Below are 14,896 nucleotides of genomic sequence, written 5' to 3' on the forward strand. Positions count from 1 at the left end.
GATTTCTGCACATCTGCCTGAGTATGTCAGGCCCCTGGGAGCAGGGAGGGGTTGACAGGGCTCGGAGCTCTGAGCTCATGGGGAGCCTTTCCCTGAGAAGCACTGTCTGCTAGCGCCCCCCTCTCAAGCTGCCCTTCATGCCCAGCCCGGGCTCTGGGGACTGCTGGCTGCCGGGACTATTTTAAGTCCAGTCCCTGGCCTACCCTCCCCCAAAGCTTTGCTGCTGGCTACCTGCCACTGCCTGTAGGGCCCGGAATGCCCATTGGCAGTTGGCTGGGCTGGGGGCTGGGGACGGACTGTTATAAAGCTGGTGGCACAGGGAGGCAGCTGTCCCTGTCCAGAGCCTGCTGCGGTGCCCAGTGTCGCCGCCATGCCCACTCACCGCCTCGTGATGGTTCGGCATGGCGAGAGTACCTGGAACCAGGAGAACCGTTTCTGCGGCTGGTTTGACGCGGAGCTGAGTGAGAAGGGGGCCGAGGAGGCGAGGAGGGGCGCGCAGGCTGTCAGGGACGCTAAGATGGAGTTCGACGTCTGCTACACGTCAGTCCTGAAGCGGGCCATCCGCACCCTCTGGACCATCCTGGACGGCACGGACCAGATGTGGCTGCCAGTGGTGCGTACCTGGCGCCTGAACGAGCGGCACTACGGGGGCCTGACGGGCCTCAACAAGGCGGAGACCGCTGCCAAGCACGGGGAGGAGCAGGTCAAGATCTGGAGACGCTCCTTTGACATTCCACCGCCCCCCATGGACGAGAAGCACCCCTACTACGCCTCTATCAGCAAGGTACGCGGCTGGGGTGCTGCAGGGAGGCCTGGGGCAGCGCCTTGGGAAGGGAGCCCGGGTCGGGGGGCTGCGGGGACTGCACAGCCGTGTGGCACCCTAGGAGCGGAGGTACGCAGGCCTGAAGCCTGGGGAGCTGCCCACGTGTGAGAGTCTCAAGGACACCATCGCCCGGGCCCTGCCCTTCTGGAATGAGGAGATCGCCCCGCAGATCAAGGCCGGCAAGAGAGTGCTCATCGCAGCCCATGGCAATAGCCTGCGCGGCATCGTCAAGCACCTGGAAGGTGAGGCACACCCCACCGGGGCGTGGGTGCAGGCGGGGGGAGAGGGGGGACACACAGGCCTGGCCCAGCCAGCCACTCATTTCATGGCCCGCTGCCCAGCTGAGGGTGCTTTGCCTACGCCGGTGCCCAGGGGCCGGTTTCAAACTGAATGGAACTGGGCGGGTTAGAGAAAACATTTAAAAAACAGCATTGTGAAGTTTTGGTTTCATTTCTGTGTATGTAGTGGGACACCATGTAAAGTTTCTTTCTGAAGACTGGGTGAAAACGTCTGCCACCCCTGACCCAGGGCCCAGGTCCTCCCTGCACAGGGCCTAAGAAACCTGGGCTTGGCCCAGCTTCCTGAGCATGAGCCCTGGGCAGGGGTTAGGGAAGGCTCAGGGTGGCATCCTGCCAAGGACACCCAGCCAGGAAAAGGCACAGCTGTCTGGCTTCACACCCTGCTTTGCTGTGTGTCCCTGCTCAAGTCACATCACTTGCTGGGCCTCAACCGCCCTATGGGGCAACTCCTGGTACTGCCGGCCACTGGTACACCCAGCACCCCAGCTCCACCCACTCCAGGCAGAGATAACACCAGTCAGAAGGATGCAGGGAGTGGGCAGCCCCACAGCGTGACGACTGTTTCAGGGGCTCTCATTGGAAACGTTCAGACATCTGGACAGTCTGTGAGCATCTGAATGGTCTACCAGCTGTGGGATCAGGGTGGGAGGAGGGAAGTGGGGTAGTGGGCATCTGGCCAGAGCAGATAGGCAGGCCTGGGGCCTGGCCAGCCGTCTGTCTGCCCCAGGATGCCAGGTCCATGCAGACGCCTGACACCTGGCACTGAGCCCAGCAGATGGGGACCATCTGCCCCCTCCCCCAGGGCTTCACGCCCCCACAGGCCTCTCTGCCCACTGGGAGGACAGGGCGCAGCCAGGCCACGTGGGCTAGCCTTCCACTGCCCAGAACGTCCCTCCCTGTACCATGGGGTGGTGGAAATACCAAAGGGTGAGCTGCTATTCCAGGCGGGGGCTGCGGGACGCTGGCGGGGTCAGGTTTCTTCAGAAAATGCTGCCCTGTGCACCTGGCAGAGCCTCCCGTCCACCCATTTCTTAGGATCACCCCCTGCTCCTTTGCTCAGTATGCCCAGAATTTAGAACTCTCTGGAAACTGAATGGCTGGTGTCCTAACTGAATGCAAACACCCATCTGTCCGGCCAGAGTTTGTGCTGGGCCAACACCCTGGCGCCGCCCAGCTCACAGCACTGGGGTGGGGAAGGTCCATGATTTAGCGCAGCTATTTCTGGAGGCCACCAGCTCACTCAGTTCTGCCTTGACCTTCTCCGGGCCTTGCTATCAGGGTGGGAGGGAGCTCTTAAAGGTCACAGAGCCTGCCAGATGTGACAGCAAGTGGCTGGCTGCCTGGTGGACAGGCTGGGAGGGGCTAAGAGCCTCTGGTTCCTCGGCCCAGGGATGTCAGACCAGGCCATCATGGAGCTGAACCTGCCCACGGGGATCCCCATCGTGTACGAGCTGGACGAGGGGCTGAAGCCCACCAAGCCCATGCGCTTCCTGGGTGACGAGGAGACCGTGCGCAAGGCCATGGAGGCTGTGGCCGCCCAGGGCAAGGCCAAGTGAAGGGGGGCTCTGCCAATAAAAGCGCCTCCTCCCACTGCCTGAGTCCATGGCCCCGCGTACCCGGCCCCCAGCGCTTGCTCAGCTGACTCACAGGCCAGAGCCTAAGGTTCCACAAATGCTGCCCTGGGGGGCCTGCTCATTAGGTATGGGGACCCCGGGACCAGGGGCAGGAGCCTGGTCCCCACCCCTGGCTATCAGCTGACTTCTAACAGTCCCTTGCTCTAGAATCGGGGTGCCTGGGGTCACTTAGGGGGTCCAAGGGACCCAGCCCTCCCCAGTGAGCAAGGACAGTGGCCAGGACACTGCTTTGTGGCCAGTTTCCATGAGATGGGTTGTCTTCCACTGTCCCGACAGCCCCAGGGTAGGCATGGCGTGGTGGCACCGAGCCCCGCCTCCTGGGTGTCCTCTGGTTTGGAGAGACAAGCCCACAGATGGCCTCAAAGCTGGGGACACCTGACTCATAAGGCCGCCACAGCTGGCGGGGCGCCCTGTCGTCCCATCTTAGGGGAGAGAAATCAGGACAGTGACACCTATCTACAGCATGGCCTGTCCAAGGGACACACAGGGCGGGCCACCTGCCACCAGGCGGGCTCAAGGCACTGGGCTTGGCCGCCACCTGGGCCACCCCTCACTGCAGCCTTCATGCCAGGCTGCTTCCGCCTCGTATCTCCCAGGGCACAAGATGACGCGTAATGTCCCCAATGTTCTCCATGCACACACACGCACACGCCTCCCACACATGCAGAGGCCCCCGGGGAGGGAACAAGGCCCTCAGTTCCTCCCAGAGAACTGAAACGCAGAGGCCGACTTCACTCACATCCTAACATTTATACTCCTGGCAGGCGGCTGTGGCCAGCTGGCCCAAGGTACACGCACGTGCCACAGTCCCCAGGAAGGGCTCGTCCCACACAGGCAGTCAGGTCACAAGACGGCAGTCAGAGCGGGGGCCTGTGGGAGCAGGTCCCACTCCAAGAGCAGACATGGGGCCAGCAGGCAAGATCAAGCCGCACAAAGGACAGACGCATCTGCGATGTTTCCACACTTTCCTTCACATACTCAGATGAGGGCTTGGTTGTCCTCGACCCCACTGACCACAGCTCAGGCAGAATGACAGAAACGGAGCAGACAGCAGAGACACACAGACAAGTCACGGCTGCCAGGTGCCATGACCCATTCTGCCTCCGGACAGCAACTGCTAAATCCACAGCCCCCATCCCCAGGGCAGAGGAAAAGGTGGTGAGTCCAGGCCTCCCGAGGCTCTGGCTCAGACCCCCAGGGGCTGGCAGGGCCGGGGCTCGGCTCAGTGGTCCCGGTTGGGGTCAGGGTCAGACTGACCAGAGGGCCTGGGAGGCTAAGGAAGCGTGTGGGAACCACCAGATTATTGCTGCATTTGGGGTGACGGGCTGAGCCACCCAAGCCAGAGGGAGCCCGAGGGCTCGTCCTACCCGGAGTCCCACTCCTGGAAGACCTCACACCACCTCCTTCAGCAATGGGACCAAGTATGGGTGGGGAAGGAAGGACGGTCCAAGCCTGGGCCAGCAGCCAGGCTCCTCACTCGATGAGCTCCACATAGTTGGCAGGAAACATGCCAAAGTGGCCGTCTGGCCCGTAGCCGCGCCACCAGCCCTCGTCGATCACCTCGATGCCCGTGATGAGGTTCTCAGGGTCAAAGGAGATTTCGGTGTCGTCAGCTGCAAGGTGAACCCAGACACTATGCGAGGGCTCCGGGCTCCGGGCACCAGTCCCCCGACACCTGGCTCAGGGTGGGCTCTGGGCCACCATTCCCGCAAAATGCACACCAGTCTGCTCCAGTGACCCAGGCCACTACTTTAGGTCACTTCTCTGGTCACCTTCAGGCGCCACAACTAGGCTGGCAACTGGGATTCATGCCAGGTGACAGCAAGCGGCTGCCTGAAGCCCCTGGGAGGTCTGGGCTGTGTGCGGCGTCCACCCGTCCCCTCACCCTTCTGCCTTGTCTTCCGACAGCTGGAGGGAGCCCCCAGCGGGCTCCTGACCAGGGCCTGTGGCCGGGAGCAGCCGGCCGCAGTGCGTACCTGCCTGGTAGTCGTACAGGGCCCGGGCACAGAGCCCCTTCCCACTCAGCCCCGGATAGTGGTCCACGCGCTCGGCACCTGCGTCCTGCTGCTGCACCTGCTCATGGGCGGGAAAGAAGTTGGGGGTCCTGGTGACCTCGGCTCTGCACACGGCCAGGGCTCACGCCAGGCCCTAGGGAAGAGGGTGCCCACCCAGCTCCCCACCCAGCACAGTAGCGCTTGCCAGATGACTTATCGCACAGGCTGCCCCGACTTGAAACAACACAACACACGCAGTGACCGCAGAGGGGCTGCCCCTGGCAGCCCTGCCCCCACCGCAGGGCACCCACCACTGGGGGCTCCTCATAGAGCGTGTCCTGCTCTGGGGGCTCCTCGTACACGGCCTCTCCTTCCTCCTGCACTGGACAGGGAGGGGCGCTGGGTGCCGGGTCCTCGCAGAGACCTGCATGGGAGGACGTGGCCCGCTCTGACCCTGGGGAGGGGAGGCACGCTGCCCCGTCTCCCCCCATGGGGCGGCCAGGAGCCTTGCCTGCCCTGGGCTGTGAGGTGGCGTGAGGCAAGTCTCTGCCGAGGGGGGTCTCTGGCTGGGGGAGCTGCTTCTGCAGGAAGGGGCTCCTCAGTTTGCCTGCAAAGCAACAGCACACAGGACATCACGCAGCCAGCAGGGGGAGGCAAGGGAAGGCCTCTGCTTTCTGTGCCCTACGTGGCCCAGAGGCAGGGCCTGTCCTAGGGCAGTGGCTGTCACACACCAGTGTGCTCCAGGCAGCCCCTCGAGGCCACAGGCAGTGTGGGGAAGCTGTGTTCTTGGGGCCTGGGAGGTGACTGATGTAGGCCTCCTGAGACCCAGCTGACAGCCCAATGTGTGATCTGTGCGGGGTTACAGGGCCGGGGCCAGAGGGTCCCCAGTCTGGAGCCACACCGTAGCCCCTCATCTCTCACCAGGTCTCTGCCGAATGAGGCAAAGGGCAGGAAGGGGACACCCTCCCAGAAGCTGCCCTCTTGAGCACAGGCTCTCCTTGCTCACTTGTCCCTGTCACCTTCTGACACATGGTGACCTGCCCCTGCCTCATGGCTCATGGCAAGTCCCAGAGGGACGTCTCACCTGGCTGGGGGCTGGAGACAGATGTGGCAGACAGGGCTCTCTCCTTCTGCTTGAAAACCTCCCGTGGGTGTGCCGACTGCTGACAGATGGGTTCCCGGGAGGCAGCCTGCCTGGCTCCCCACAGCTGTGGGTGTCAGGAAGCAAAACAGCTCACAGCCTCCTCCCAGCCCAGGCTGAGGCCCGCGCTGGGCACTTCTGCCTTTGCTCACCCTCCCCCACCACTGCCACCTGCAATGCGCCCCAGCTGGCCGCAGGACCATCGGTGACCTCTCAGGCCCGCTGCTGGGCCTGTGGACTCCCAGAGGGGCACCACCGTCACCGGCCCTCTGCCGGGGGCCCGAGTCTCACCTGCTCCTCACTGTCCCTCGGAACCACTTCCTGCTGCTCACACTGCCTGCTGGGAGGGGCAGAGGGAAGAGCTGCAGCCCAGCACTGGCCGGCCCTGTCCCCCGGCCGCCAGTTACCTCTGGGGCTCACCTCTGGGGGCCGGCCCCACTGCCCCAATCTTGACAGCGCTGCTCCCGGAGGGCGGCCTCGCGCAGCTCCCGCTCCCGCCGCTCCTGCTCCCACTCCCGCTGCTCCTGCTCAGCCCGCCGCTTCTCCTCCAGCCGGCGGTTCTCCTCCTCCTTCTGCAGGGAAGGGAGCGGGCTCAGCCCCCAGCTGCACGCGCCCCAGCCCACTTGGCAGCCTGCACTGCTTGAGTGACACTAGGCCTCTGAAGTGGCCGGACCCGCTGTACACAGGCACTAGCAAAATCGTTGGCTCCAGGGAAGGCCCAATGGTTCAGTGGTTAGAGCACGAGCTCTCAACAACAGGGCTGCTGGTTGAATTCCTGCATGGGATGGTGGGCTGCGTCCCCTACAACTAAAGACTGAAAACGGCAACTGGATGGACTTGGAGCTGAGCTGCACCCTCCACAACAAGATTGAAGGCCAATGACTTGGAGCTGATGGGCCCTGGAGAAACACACTGTTCCCCAATATTCCTCAATAAAATTTAAAAATAATAATAATCTTAAAAAAAAACCACCTTTGCTCCAAGAGCATACAGTGCAGAAAATGAAAGCATTGAGCACAGGCTTGTCACACACGAGACGGCTTCATAGTCCAGTCACCGTCCATGCCCAGGTAGCACTCACCTCTGCTTTGGCCCAGAAGCTGTCTTTTCCAACTCTTTTGATCTCAGACACTGCATTGGTCTTCTGGTACACAGAGCCCTGTGGAGACAGAGGGTCCACTGCAGGGCCATTGGCAGGAGCAGACAGCACAGGCTACACCTGTGAGGGTGGCACCTGGCAGAGGCACATGTGCCTGGCCCACCGACCCTGAATGGCCCTGGATACTGCCGAGCGGGGAAGCTCCCCTAGGCAACACTGGAGAGTCTCTGGCGGGTGGAGGCCTGTGCAGGAATGACCCTGGCCTGCCTGAGAGTCCTGGGGGGTCCAGGCAGCTCTGAGGCAGAGCAGCCTCAGACAGCTGACCACCATGGCAGTGCCCACCAAATCTCTGCTATGCTTCGGGGTACTTGGCTGCCCACCCAGCACCAGGGCCATGGGCCTGCAGGTGTCTGCCCACGATTCGGAAGGGCCTGCCCTGTCTGCCACCACCCAGGGCCGCAGAGGACACACTGGTGCCGTGGCCTAGAGGGTGAAGGCATGGGCATTACGAGTCTCTAACCACACATAGCCAGCATAAGAGGCTTGGGAACAGCCGTCCCCCCAGTGGCCAGGGTCAGGACTGCTCCTCGTGCCGACTGACACCGGCCTCACTGGTGAGCAGCTCCTGCTATCAGACATGGGGTCACCATCCGCACCACCACCTGGCTCAGGACTTGAAGCCAGGCAGGCGGGAGCCCAGCCCCACGAGGCGTACGGCGCTGAGGGCAGGCCCTGCCACCTGCCCTCACCCGGCAGCACTCACCACTGGGGCCTGGGGGCCCACATCCTGGAAGCGGCCGCTCTCCCTGTGGAAGGCGTAGTTGGCACCTGAGGCCCGGGCCACCTTCTCCATGACGCACTCAGGTTCCACATCCTCCTCCGCACGTGCATTGATGGTCACGTGGGCCCCCTGCAGCCGGACCGGCACTAAGTGATGGTGCAGGGGCCGCAGGCCACACAGGCGCATACCTGGCCGCATGGGAATGAGGCACAGCCTCGGCCTTGACCCTGGTGGCCTTGGTGGCCTTGCGGCCCCGGCCTGCTCTGCGCTTCAGGCAGTGGAGAGTTTCCTACTAATCAACGAAAGCTAACCTTGAAAGACATCTGCAAATAAGCCCATTTTCTAGCAAGTCACTGATTTCCACCTGAGAGGTCAGGCTCATGACCTCACTCACTGTCACTAACACCCAATAAGCCTGGGACCCTCTCGTTTATCTCCTAGACAGAAAAACTGAGGCATATCCGAAAGAGTGTTGGCTGAACTGGACATCCAAGTCCCAAGCCTCCTTGACAGTAACCAAGGAAACGCAAACTTAGCCGACAAGCGAATGACAAACGCCCCGGCAAGTAAACAGGGCACCATTCTGTGATGGACACACTGGAAAGGGAATATGCCTGTTGGGGCGGTGGGCATAAGCAACTCTCTCTCTCCTCCAAATCCTGACAACACTACTTGAAAAACGGGTGGGAGCCGGCCCAGCCTGACCTCAGGCCAGCTCCAGCACGGTCCTCCTGGCTGAGCCCAGCCTGCACACCCTGCCTGTCGCACACTTGCCGAGCAGGAGGAGCAGCCTCTGGCCACACCCTGCCATCCAGACAGAGTTATGGGGTATGGGGTATCCCGCTCGCTCCCGGGGTGGGGGGGGGGGAACCGGGCCGTGCAGGCTCTGTGAGGCCCAGTGGCAGCAGCACTCACCTTCAGGAATCCGGCCATGGTGCTGACGTGTCTGGCGCACGCTCCCTTCCGCACGTCATTCACGCCCTCGCCCGTCTGCAACACAACACACCCAGCATGACCCAATTCCCCAAGGCCACCACCCTCCCAGGGACCCAGGCAGGGAAGCCGGCCACCACAGCAGAGGGCAGGGAGGATCCCGGGGCAGCTTCCACAGGGGCTCAGAAGCCCTCATCCCCCCCCGGCCTCCACTCCGCGCTCTAGAGCGTCCCAGCCTTTCTCCACACCCTCTGCTCCCTTGGACAACTACCCTGGAGGGGAAAAGTTAAGCTGTCCTGTGACTGTACTACATTTTGCATGAGCAGTTCTTGGCTGGGAGAGTGTGTTGTGCACTAGCGAGGCTGCAGGTGCTCCTTGGGCCACAGTGGGTCCATCCACTGCTACTCATTCACCAGCTATGCGCTATCCTCAAGTCAAGTCCTCCTCTGCTCCAATCACAGAGGGCGGAGAAGAAAAAGAAGCAAAGGGAGCTTTTCCAGTCACACCTGGATACCACGCAGAGGCCTCACATGTCACCTACCCAGTTGATGAGCACAAACTTGGGCAGGCCAGAGTTGGGGTCCTTCACCCTGCAGAAAGCGTACATCACCTTCCCGCTGTTGAGCTCCTCGACCAGCTCCTCCAGGCCCCCCTCTGTAGCAGTCACAGGAGGGTCAGTGGTGGCCCAGGCACCCCACCCAGCCCTGCACCTGGTCCACCAGGACAGGAAGCCCAGGCTGCCTCTAATCCAGAGTCTCCGTGGCACCTGCACGGGAAGGAGACGCTGGGCCCAGCCCACTGGGCTGACACACAAGCTGGGTGGGACATAGGACCTGCGTTTATGACAAGCCCCTCGGCGATTTTCCCCACACAAGTCTAAAAACCCCTTTTGTAAACCCACAGGTAGTGTCATTTACGCCACAAACCTGACACCACTTATGAAAGGAAAGCACTGTGCACCTTTCGTCTTGCCTGGACCCCACCAAGGGCCCTGGAATAACAGGACCTGCTCCGAGTCAACCGCCCTCGTCCACGTGTCTGCTCTGACTCTGGGGCCACCCAGAGGGCCCTGAGCACATTGGATCATCCCACAGCCGTGCACGAACTCAGTTCTTAGATGCTCACCCTAAGCCATTCTCTCCTAACATTGAGGCGGTGGGCCCCGGTGCTTAGCAGCCCCCCAAACCTTCCCAGATTGCAAGGAGCAACTCAGCTGCCGACCTCTGTCTCTGTGACCTGCACCAGCAGAGTGCACGTGGACCACCGCAGGCAGTCCTTGCACAGAGAGGCCCGTCAGGGGAAAGGTCTCTACCAGCCAGTCACCAGAAGCACTCTGAGGACGAAGCTGTGCTAGCTCAGCTCAGGTGAGCTGGCCTTGAGCATAGGGGAGTTGGGGTGTCAGCTGGGTGCCCACAGTTCACACACCCCCGTCTCTGGCCCGGCACTGGCCGAGCCTGTGCTTCCCAAGGGACTTCCCGTCTCCCTGTATTCTGGCGGCACTGTCCCAGGTCACCCCGTCCCAGCTGACCAGGTGCATTGCTGCTACCTCCCCTCAGTGAGGGTGGGCCCTGAGTACACTTAGCTACCAGGAGGGCAGAGGAGTCTGCACATTCTCATCCTGGCTGTCCGTGATCTGGCGGTGGCCTGTGTCCCATCTCAGCTACCCCCGCCACCCCGGAGAGCAGCGCTATTCCCACCCTGGGGGCCAAGATAGCAAGGAGGACCTTCTTTCAGTTGGCAACACTTGAACCCAAAGCGGCCAGAAGCAGGCGTGAGTGCTGGGGGCCCATCCTGCTCCGTGCAGTACCCATCCGGCCTGGCTGGCTGCAGCCCGAGTCTGGCCCACACTGCAATCAGGGGGCCGGGGAACTCCCCAACACATGCTGACATGGGTGGGTCCGTCCTTAGCCGAGGGAGGTATCACTGTGGTCGCATCACAGGCAGGGGACACCTGTGTGCTCTGAGTCCCCTTCCTCCTGCTGTGAGGGCTGCAATGCCAACTGAGATGGAGCACTGACATCCCAACTCTCTCCCCTTCACACACTCACCCTCCCATGCGAGCCCATTCAGCTCCTCGCATGCCCATACTCACCCCCAGTGCCAGCCACACGGACGTCATTGCTGTTGCCCTCGTAGGTGAAGAGAGCCCTGAAACAGAACACAAGTGGGCTCTGTAGCCAGTGTGGTGATGCCATCTGCCCTCAGCCAGAGCTCGACACCGTGGTGACCCTGGGCCAGCGCAGCCTTCTCAGCTCTGACGCTGGGATTATGCTGACCCGACTGGCTAAAGGGGCTTGGGAGGGACACACTTAAGAAGACAAGGAGCATTCATCTCCTTGAAGGAACAGTAGCTGTCGTGTTTTATGCCAATACTTTACACACCCGTGTGTGAACTGCTCACCCAGCTACTGGGAACGTGAATGTGGGAAAACAGACCCCTGCACATTCCTGAACCCAAAGCACCCCAAGGAGAAGCAGGGAGGAACGTGCATCGGGCCCCGGTCAGGCTGGCCTGTCTTCTGGGGCCAGGACTCTCTCTCCCTGCAAACACGAGCTTGCCCAGCGTGTGTGGTGTCCGACAACACAGGGCCAGGCTTCATAGGGCAGGCTCCTGGGGGGGCAGGTTTTAGATCGAGGAGAGCCTAAATTCTCCACAGGTGACCCTGGACCACAGCTTTCTTCTCCTGTAGGATTCAGGTTTAAAAACTTGCACCCCAGAGGAGGTTAGGAAATACGGTGCATTTTATTAAATGTGGGCTTACTTGTGGAAGTTACCTCAGAGCATAGGCTGGCTGAGGGAGCTGGACAGGGGTCAACAGTCTGACAAGAACCAAAATTGGCTTCCACTCGCCTTGCTAATGCCACTGGGCAGAGCTGCTCGTGCCCGAGAAAGTCCGAAGAGAAATCCAACCCAGGCCTAGAGGATCTGGTTGACGGGGACAGGCTGCGAGGAAAGAACCATGCTCCCAGGAGAGGAGAGAGTATGAGGGAGAGAAAACACTGAAGGGAGCACTCAGAGAAACAGGGAAAAGACGTGGGAGGTGGTGGATATCCAGGGGGGACATTCTAGAAGAGACGCCTTCCGGAAGTTCAGCCACCAACACCGACTCGCAGCTCCGCTCCAGGCAGTGCGGGCTGACCAGCGGACAGCAAGTCAAAGGGAAAAGTGGGTCTAGCCTGTCAGCATGCACTCTGGTGGCGGGTGTCCTGGCCCATCCTCCTCCCAGACAAGCAGCAGGGGATCTAGATGGCCACTTGGCCCAGCTCTTCCACCACGAAGGAACCGAGCAGCTAGTCAGAGCCATGCTCCGTGCCTGCCACCTCACCCTCTGACTTCCTGCCCCTTCTCCCTGGGGGGTCTCAGCTACTCTCTTGGATGTTCCCAGTTCAGGGGCTCATTTCTACTTTCAATCCAGTTTCGCCCTTCTTTCAAATCAACATGGAAAGAAATGGAGCGCTGGCCTGTGCAGGGCACGAGCATGGGTGCTGAGCACCTTATAACTTGGTCATTCCTTCCCAAAACACGTGGCCGTGGGACTGCAGCTACGAATAATCCCCAAGAAACCCTGCCAATGGGACTTACTTCCTATCGCAAGACAAAGCAGCACACACAACACGAGCGTGCTGCCAGGTGCTGGAGCAGGAGCAGGAGCAGGAAGCGGATACACGTGTTGCTACTACCACGTGTGTGGGGGGGAACTGGGAGAACCAAGAGAAAGCAGGATGCAGAACGGACGTGGTGGCGGCTGCCCACCCCACCAGCCTTGGAGCCCAGCCCGATGCTACCCACTCTGCATGTGAAGTCTTCCACGGCCTCCCGCACCGCAGACCCCTGCTCCAATATCCTCTGCCTCCTTTTGCGCCAAGTCCATCGTTCACCTGAGCTCCCACCACACATTGCAGTCCTGTACTAGGGACAGGGACAGTGCCCACCCCACCCCTTCTGGTAAAGGCGGAAAGGCGACCAGTGAGGCTGTCTGGCACGGGTCTGGAGGAAGCCACACAGGGAGCCGGGAAGTAAGGAAGGGCCCTCCAAGAGGGCAGCCATGGGGCTGAGAACTGAGGTTTGGGGAGCCCCCTGGGATGAAGTGGAAGGGCGCCCCAGGCAGAGGAAGCAGCCACGCACAAGGGCTCTGAGGAGAAACCAGCTTGCAAGGTGAGGAAGAGGAGGAGGCCACAGTGGTGGTAAGCAGGTGTGGTCAGTGTGGTGAGCGGCAGGGCGGCAGGAGTGGAGGTCAGGAGCTGGGTGTGCAGGGTGTCAGCCGGGGCGAGGCGTCGGGGCTTTATGTAAGGTACAGCCAAAGCCCCTGCAGTTATAATCAGGGAAGTGACATAGTCTAGATGTTTTTCAGCGAATGAGTGGGGACCTGCCACACCCTATCTGTTGACAATGAGGACAGAGGCCAGGACTTCAAGCTGCTCAGTGGTTCAGCCCCCAAGTGCCATGGGAGCCTGGGGGTGGGGGGAGGCTCGGCACCCTGAGTGGCAGAGGGGATGGGGCAGATCAGCTGCAGACCTGGGGGGTAGCAGGCAGCTCTGGTTAGAAGCCCAAGGGAGGCCTGAGAAGACTGAGGACAGAAAGACATGGAAGGAAGACCCATTAGTACGCCCAGGAGTCTCCTAGGTAAGTCAGAAAGGATTACACGTAACGGAGCAGAACCCTAGCTGGGCAGGACTGCAGAGGGGCAAACATGCTCCTGGGTTCCAAAGCAGGTGGCCTCATGTGGGTGTGAGAACCGGGCACTCAGGTGGAGGTACTTTCCCCAGGGTTTGGAACACCAGCAAAGGTCAACGGTCCTCTGAGGACAGGAGACAGAGGGGTAGGGGGCTGACATCCCCCAAGTCTCCTTATGGAAATAACCGTACCTAGACGGGTGGGTGAACTTCCTATAGGATTATGAAGAAGAGAAGGCAAAGAAACAGTATGAGTTACTAGACACCTTTCCCTATTTAGAAGAGATGCTTTCCAAACAGAAACTGTGCTGCTTGTCTCCCCTGGAAAATTGTGCACACGTCCCACACAGGGTGCCCACATCCACTTTGCCCCAGGCAGCTCTTCCCCAAAAGGCCTGGTGCTGACGGACAGGAAAGGCTATGACATCCTCAGTGTCCAGTAGTACACTGTGTGAAAGCCAGTCCGTGCTGGGCACCAGGGAAGGCAGAGATGGGAAAGCAGCAGCATTGACAAGTGGAGACCAGTCCCAGTAGCAGCCCCACCCGTGGCCCTGCTCCCAAAAGCTGTTCATCTTAGTCCACCAAACTCAGCATTTAGAACTGGAAGTGAAAACTAAGCAAACGGGACGGTGACAGAGAATTACCATCCACGGCTACCACTGCGTGCAGAAGAGAGCTGACCCTCTGCGTGGCTGTCCAGGGCCATCCCCGAGCTTGCAGATCCGGGTTTCCAGTATTACAAAACCCCATCAACCCCCGGAGGAGACATGAATGTTGCCAGCCTAGCAGAGGACGGTACAGGGAGGTGGAAGAAAGAGGGTGGCCATCACCGTCGTTTCATTCATCTCCCTATGGCTGAGGCACGGGTAGGAGCATTCTCGGAGAAAGGGAGGTTCTGAAATCCACATTCACAATTAACCAGGGACCCAAACCCCCGAGCTCCTTGTGTAACGCCTCCGGGGCAGGCCTCCCAGTGCCGGCCGGGCTGCCACACGGTTCTCAGAGGCCCATCCCTGAGCACAGCGTTTGCAAGGAGCCGGGCGTGGCTTCCTCTTTCTCAGGGAGGGCGGTGAAGTCCCCGGGCAGAAAAGGAGAACCTGGCGAAGCCACCAAGCGCAGCCCGGCACGGAGTCCAACATGGAGTCCCACGCGCGAGGCCGGCGGCCGGAGGGATGCGGAGGCCCGGCGACTCACGCTCGGCGGGGTAAGGGTGACAAGGGTGGGGGCCAGCACCTCCCGGAGTGCGGCTACCGACAACCAGGCGTGGGGCGCAGCCGCGCCCCCAGGCTCCCCCCGGCCCGGCCCGCCCACGGCCCCGGCCCGCCTGGGCGCCCACCAGTTGGTCGGGGACTTCTCGGTGACCACCCGCACGTAGGCCTCCTGCAGTGCCGGGCCGTTCCGGCTCAGGTTCGCAGCCATGGCCAGCTCCTCGGTCCCCGTGCCGCCGCCGCCGCCGCTTCCGGGCCCGCCCCGCCCCCGACGGCCGGAAGCCCCGCCCCGACGGCCGGAAGCGGAAGC

At 61.3% G+C, this 14,896-nt stretch overlaps 2 protein-coding genes across 4 annotated transcripts; one reads left to right on the forward strand and one right to left on the reverse strand.

Annotated features, from left to right (window-relative positions):
• The first annotated feature begins 309 nt into the window (after positions 1-309).
• PGAM2 (phosphoglycerate mutase 2) lies at positions 310-6,741 on the forward strand. Of its 2 annotated transcripts, none has more exons than XM_019731684.2 (3): positions 310-784; positions 885-1,065; positions 6,470-6,741. In XM_019731684.2, the coding sequence occupies exons 1-3, from the start codon at positions 371-373 to the stop codon at positions 6,700-6,702; spliced, it is 828 nt and encodes a 275-aa protein (XP_019587243.2). In that variant the 5' UTR covers positions 310-370; the 3' UTR covers positions 6,703-6,741. The 2 variants fall into 2 exon arrangements, with proteins under 2 accessions (XP_019587243.2, XP_019587242.1); XM_019731683.2 differs by lacking the exon at positions 6,470-6,741 and adding an exon at positions 2,512-2,712 and having other exon boundaries at positions 314-784.
• On the reverse strand, positions 3,487-14,872 carry DBNL (drebrin like). 2 transcript variants are annotated; one of them, XM_019731679.2, is made up of 13 exons: positions 14,715-14,872; positions 10,797-10,852; positions 9,246-9,358; positions 8,687-8,761; positions 7,754-7,900; positions 6,973-7,050; positions 6,312-6,463; positions 6,183-6,228; positions 5,835-5,958; positions 5,262-5,357; positions 5,062-5,174; positions 4,733-4,829; positions 3,487-4,369 (listed from the first exon to the last, which is right to left on the reverse strand). In XM_019731679.2, exons 1-13 carry the CDS (start codon positions 14,795-14,797, stop codon positions 4,230-4,232), a joined length of 1,320 nt encoding a protein of 439 aa, XP_019587238.1. In that variant the 5' UTR covers positions 14,798-14,872; the 3' UTR covers positions 3,487-4,229. The 2 variants fall into 2 exon arrangements, with proteins under 2 accessions (XP_019587238.1, XP_019587237.1); XM_019731678.2 differs by having other exon boundaries at positions 6,183-6,231.
• Between the last annotated feature and the right edge of the window lie 24 nt (positions 14,873-14,896).

Source organism: Rhinolophus sinicus, linkage group LG09 (assembly GCF_036562045.2).
Source record: "Rhinolophus sinicus isolate RSC01 linkage group LG09, ASM3656204v1, whole genome shotgun sequence".
NCBI lineage: Eukaryota > Metazoa > Chordata > Mammalia > Chiroptera > Rhinolophidae > Rhinolophus > Rhinolophus sinicus.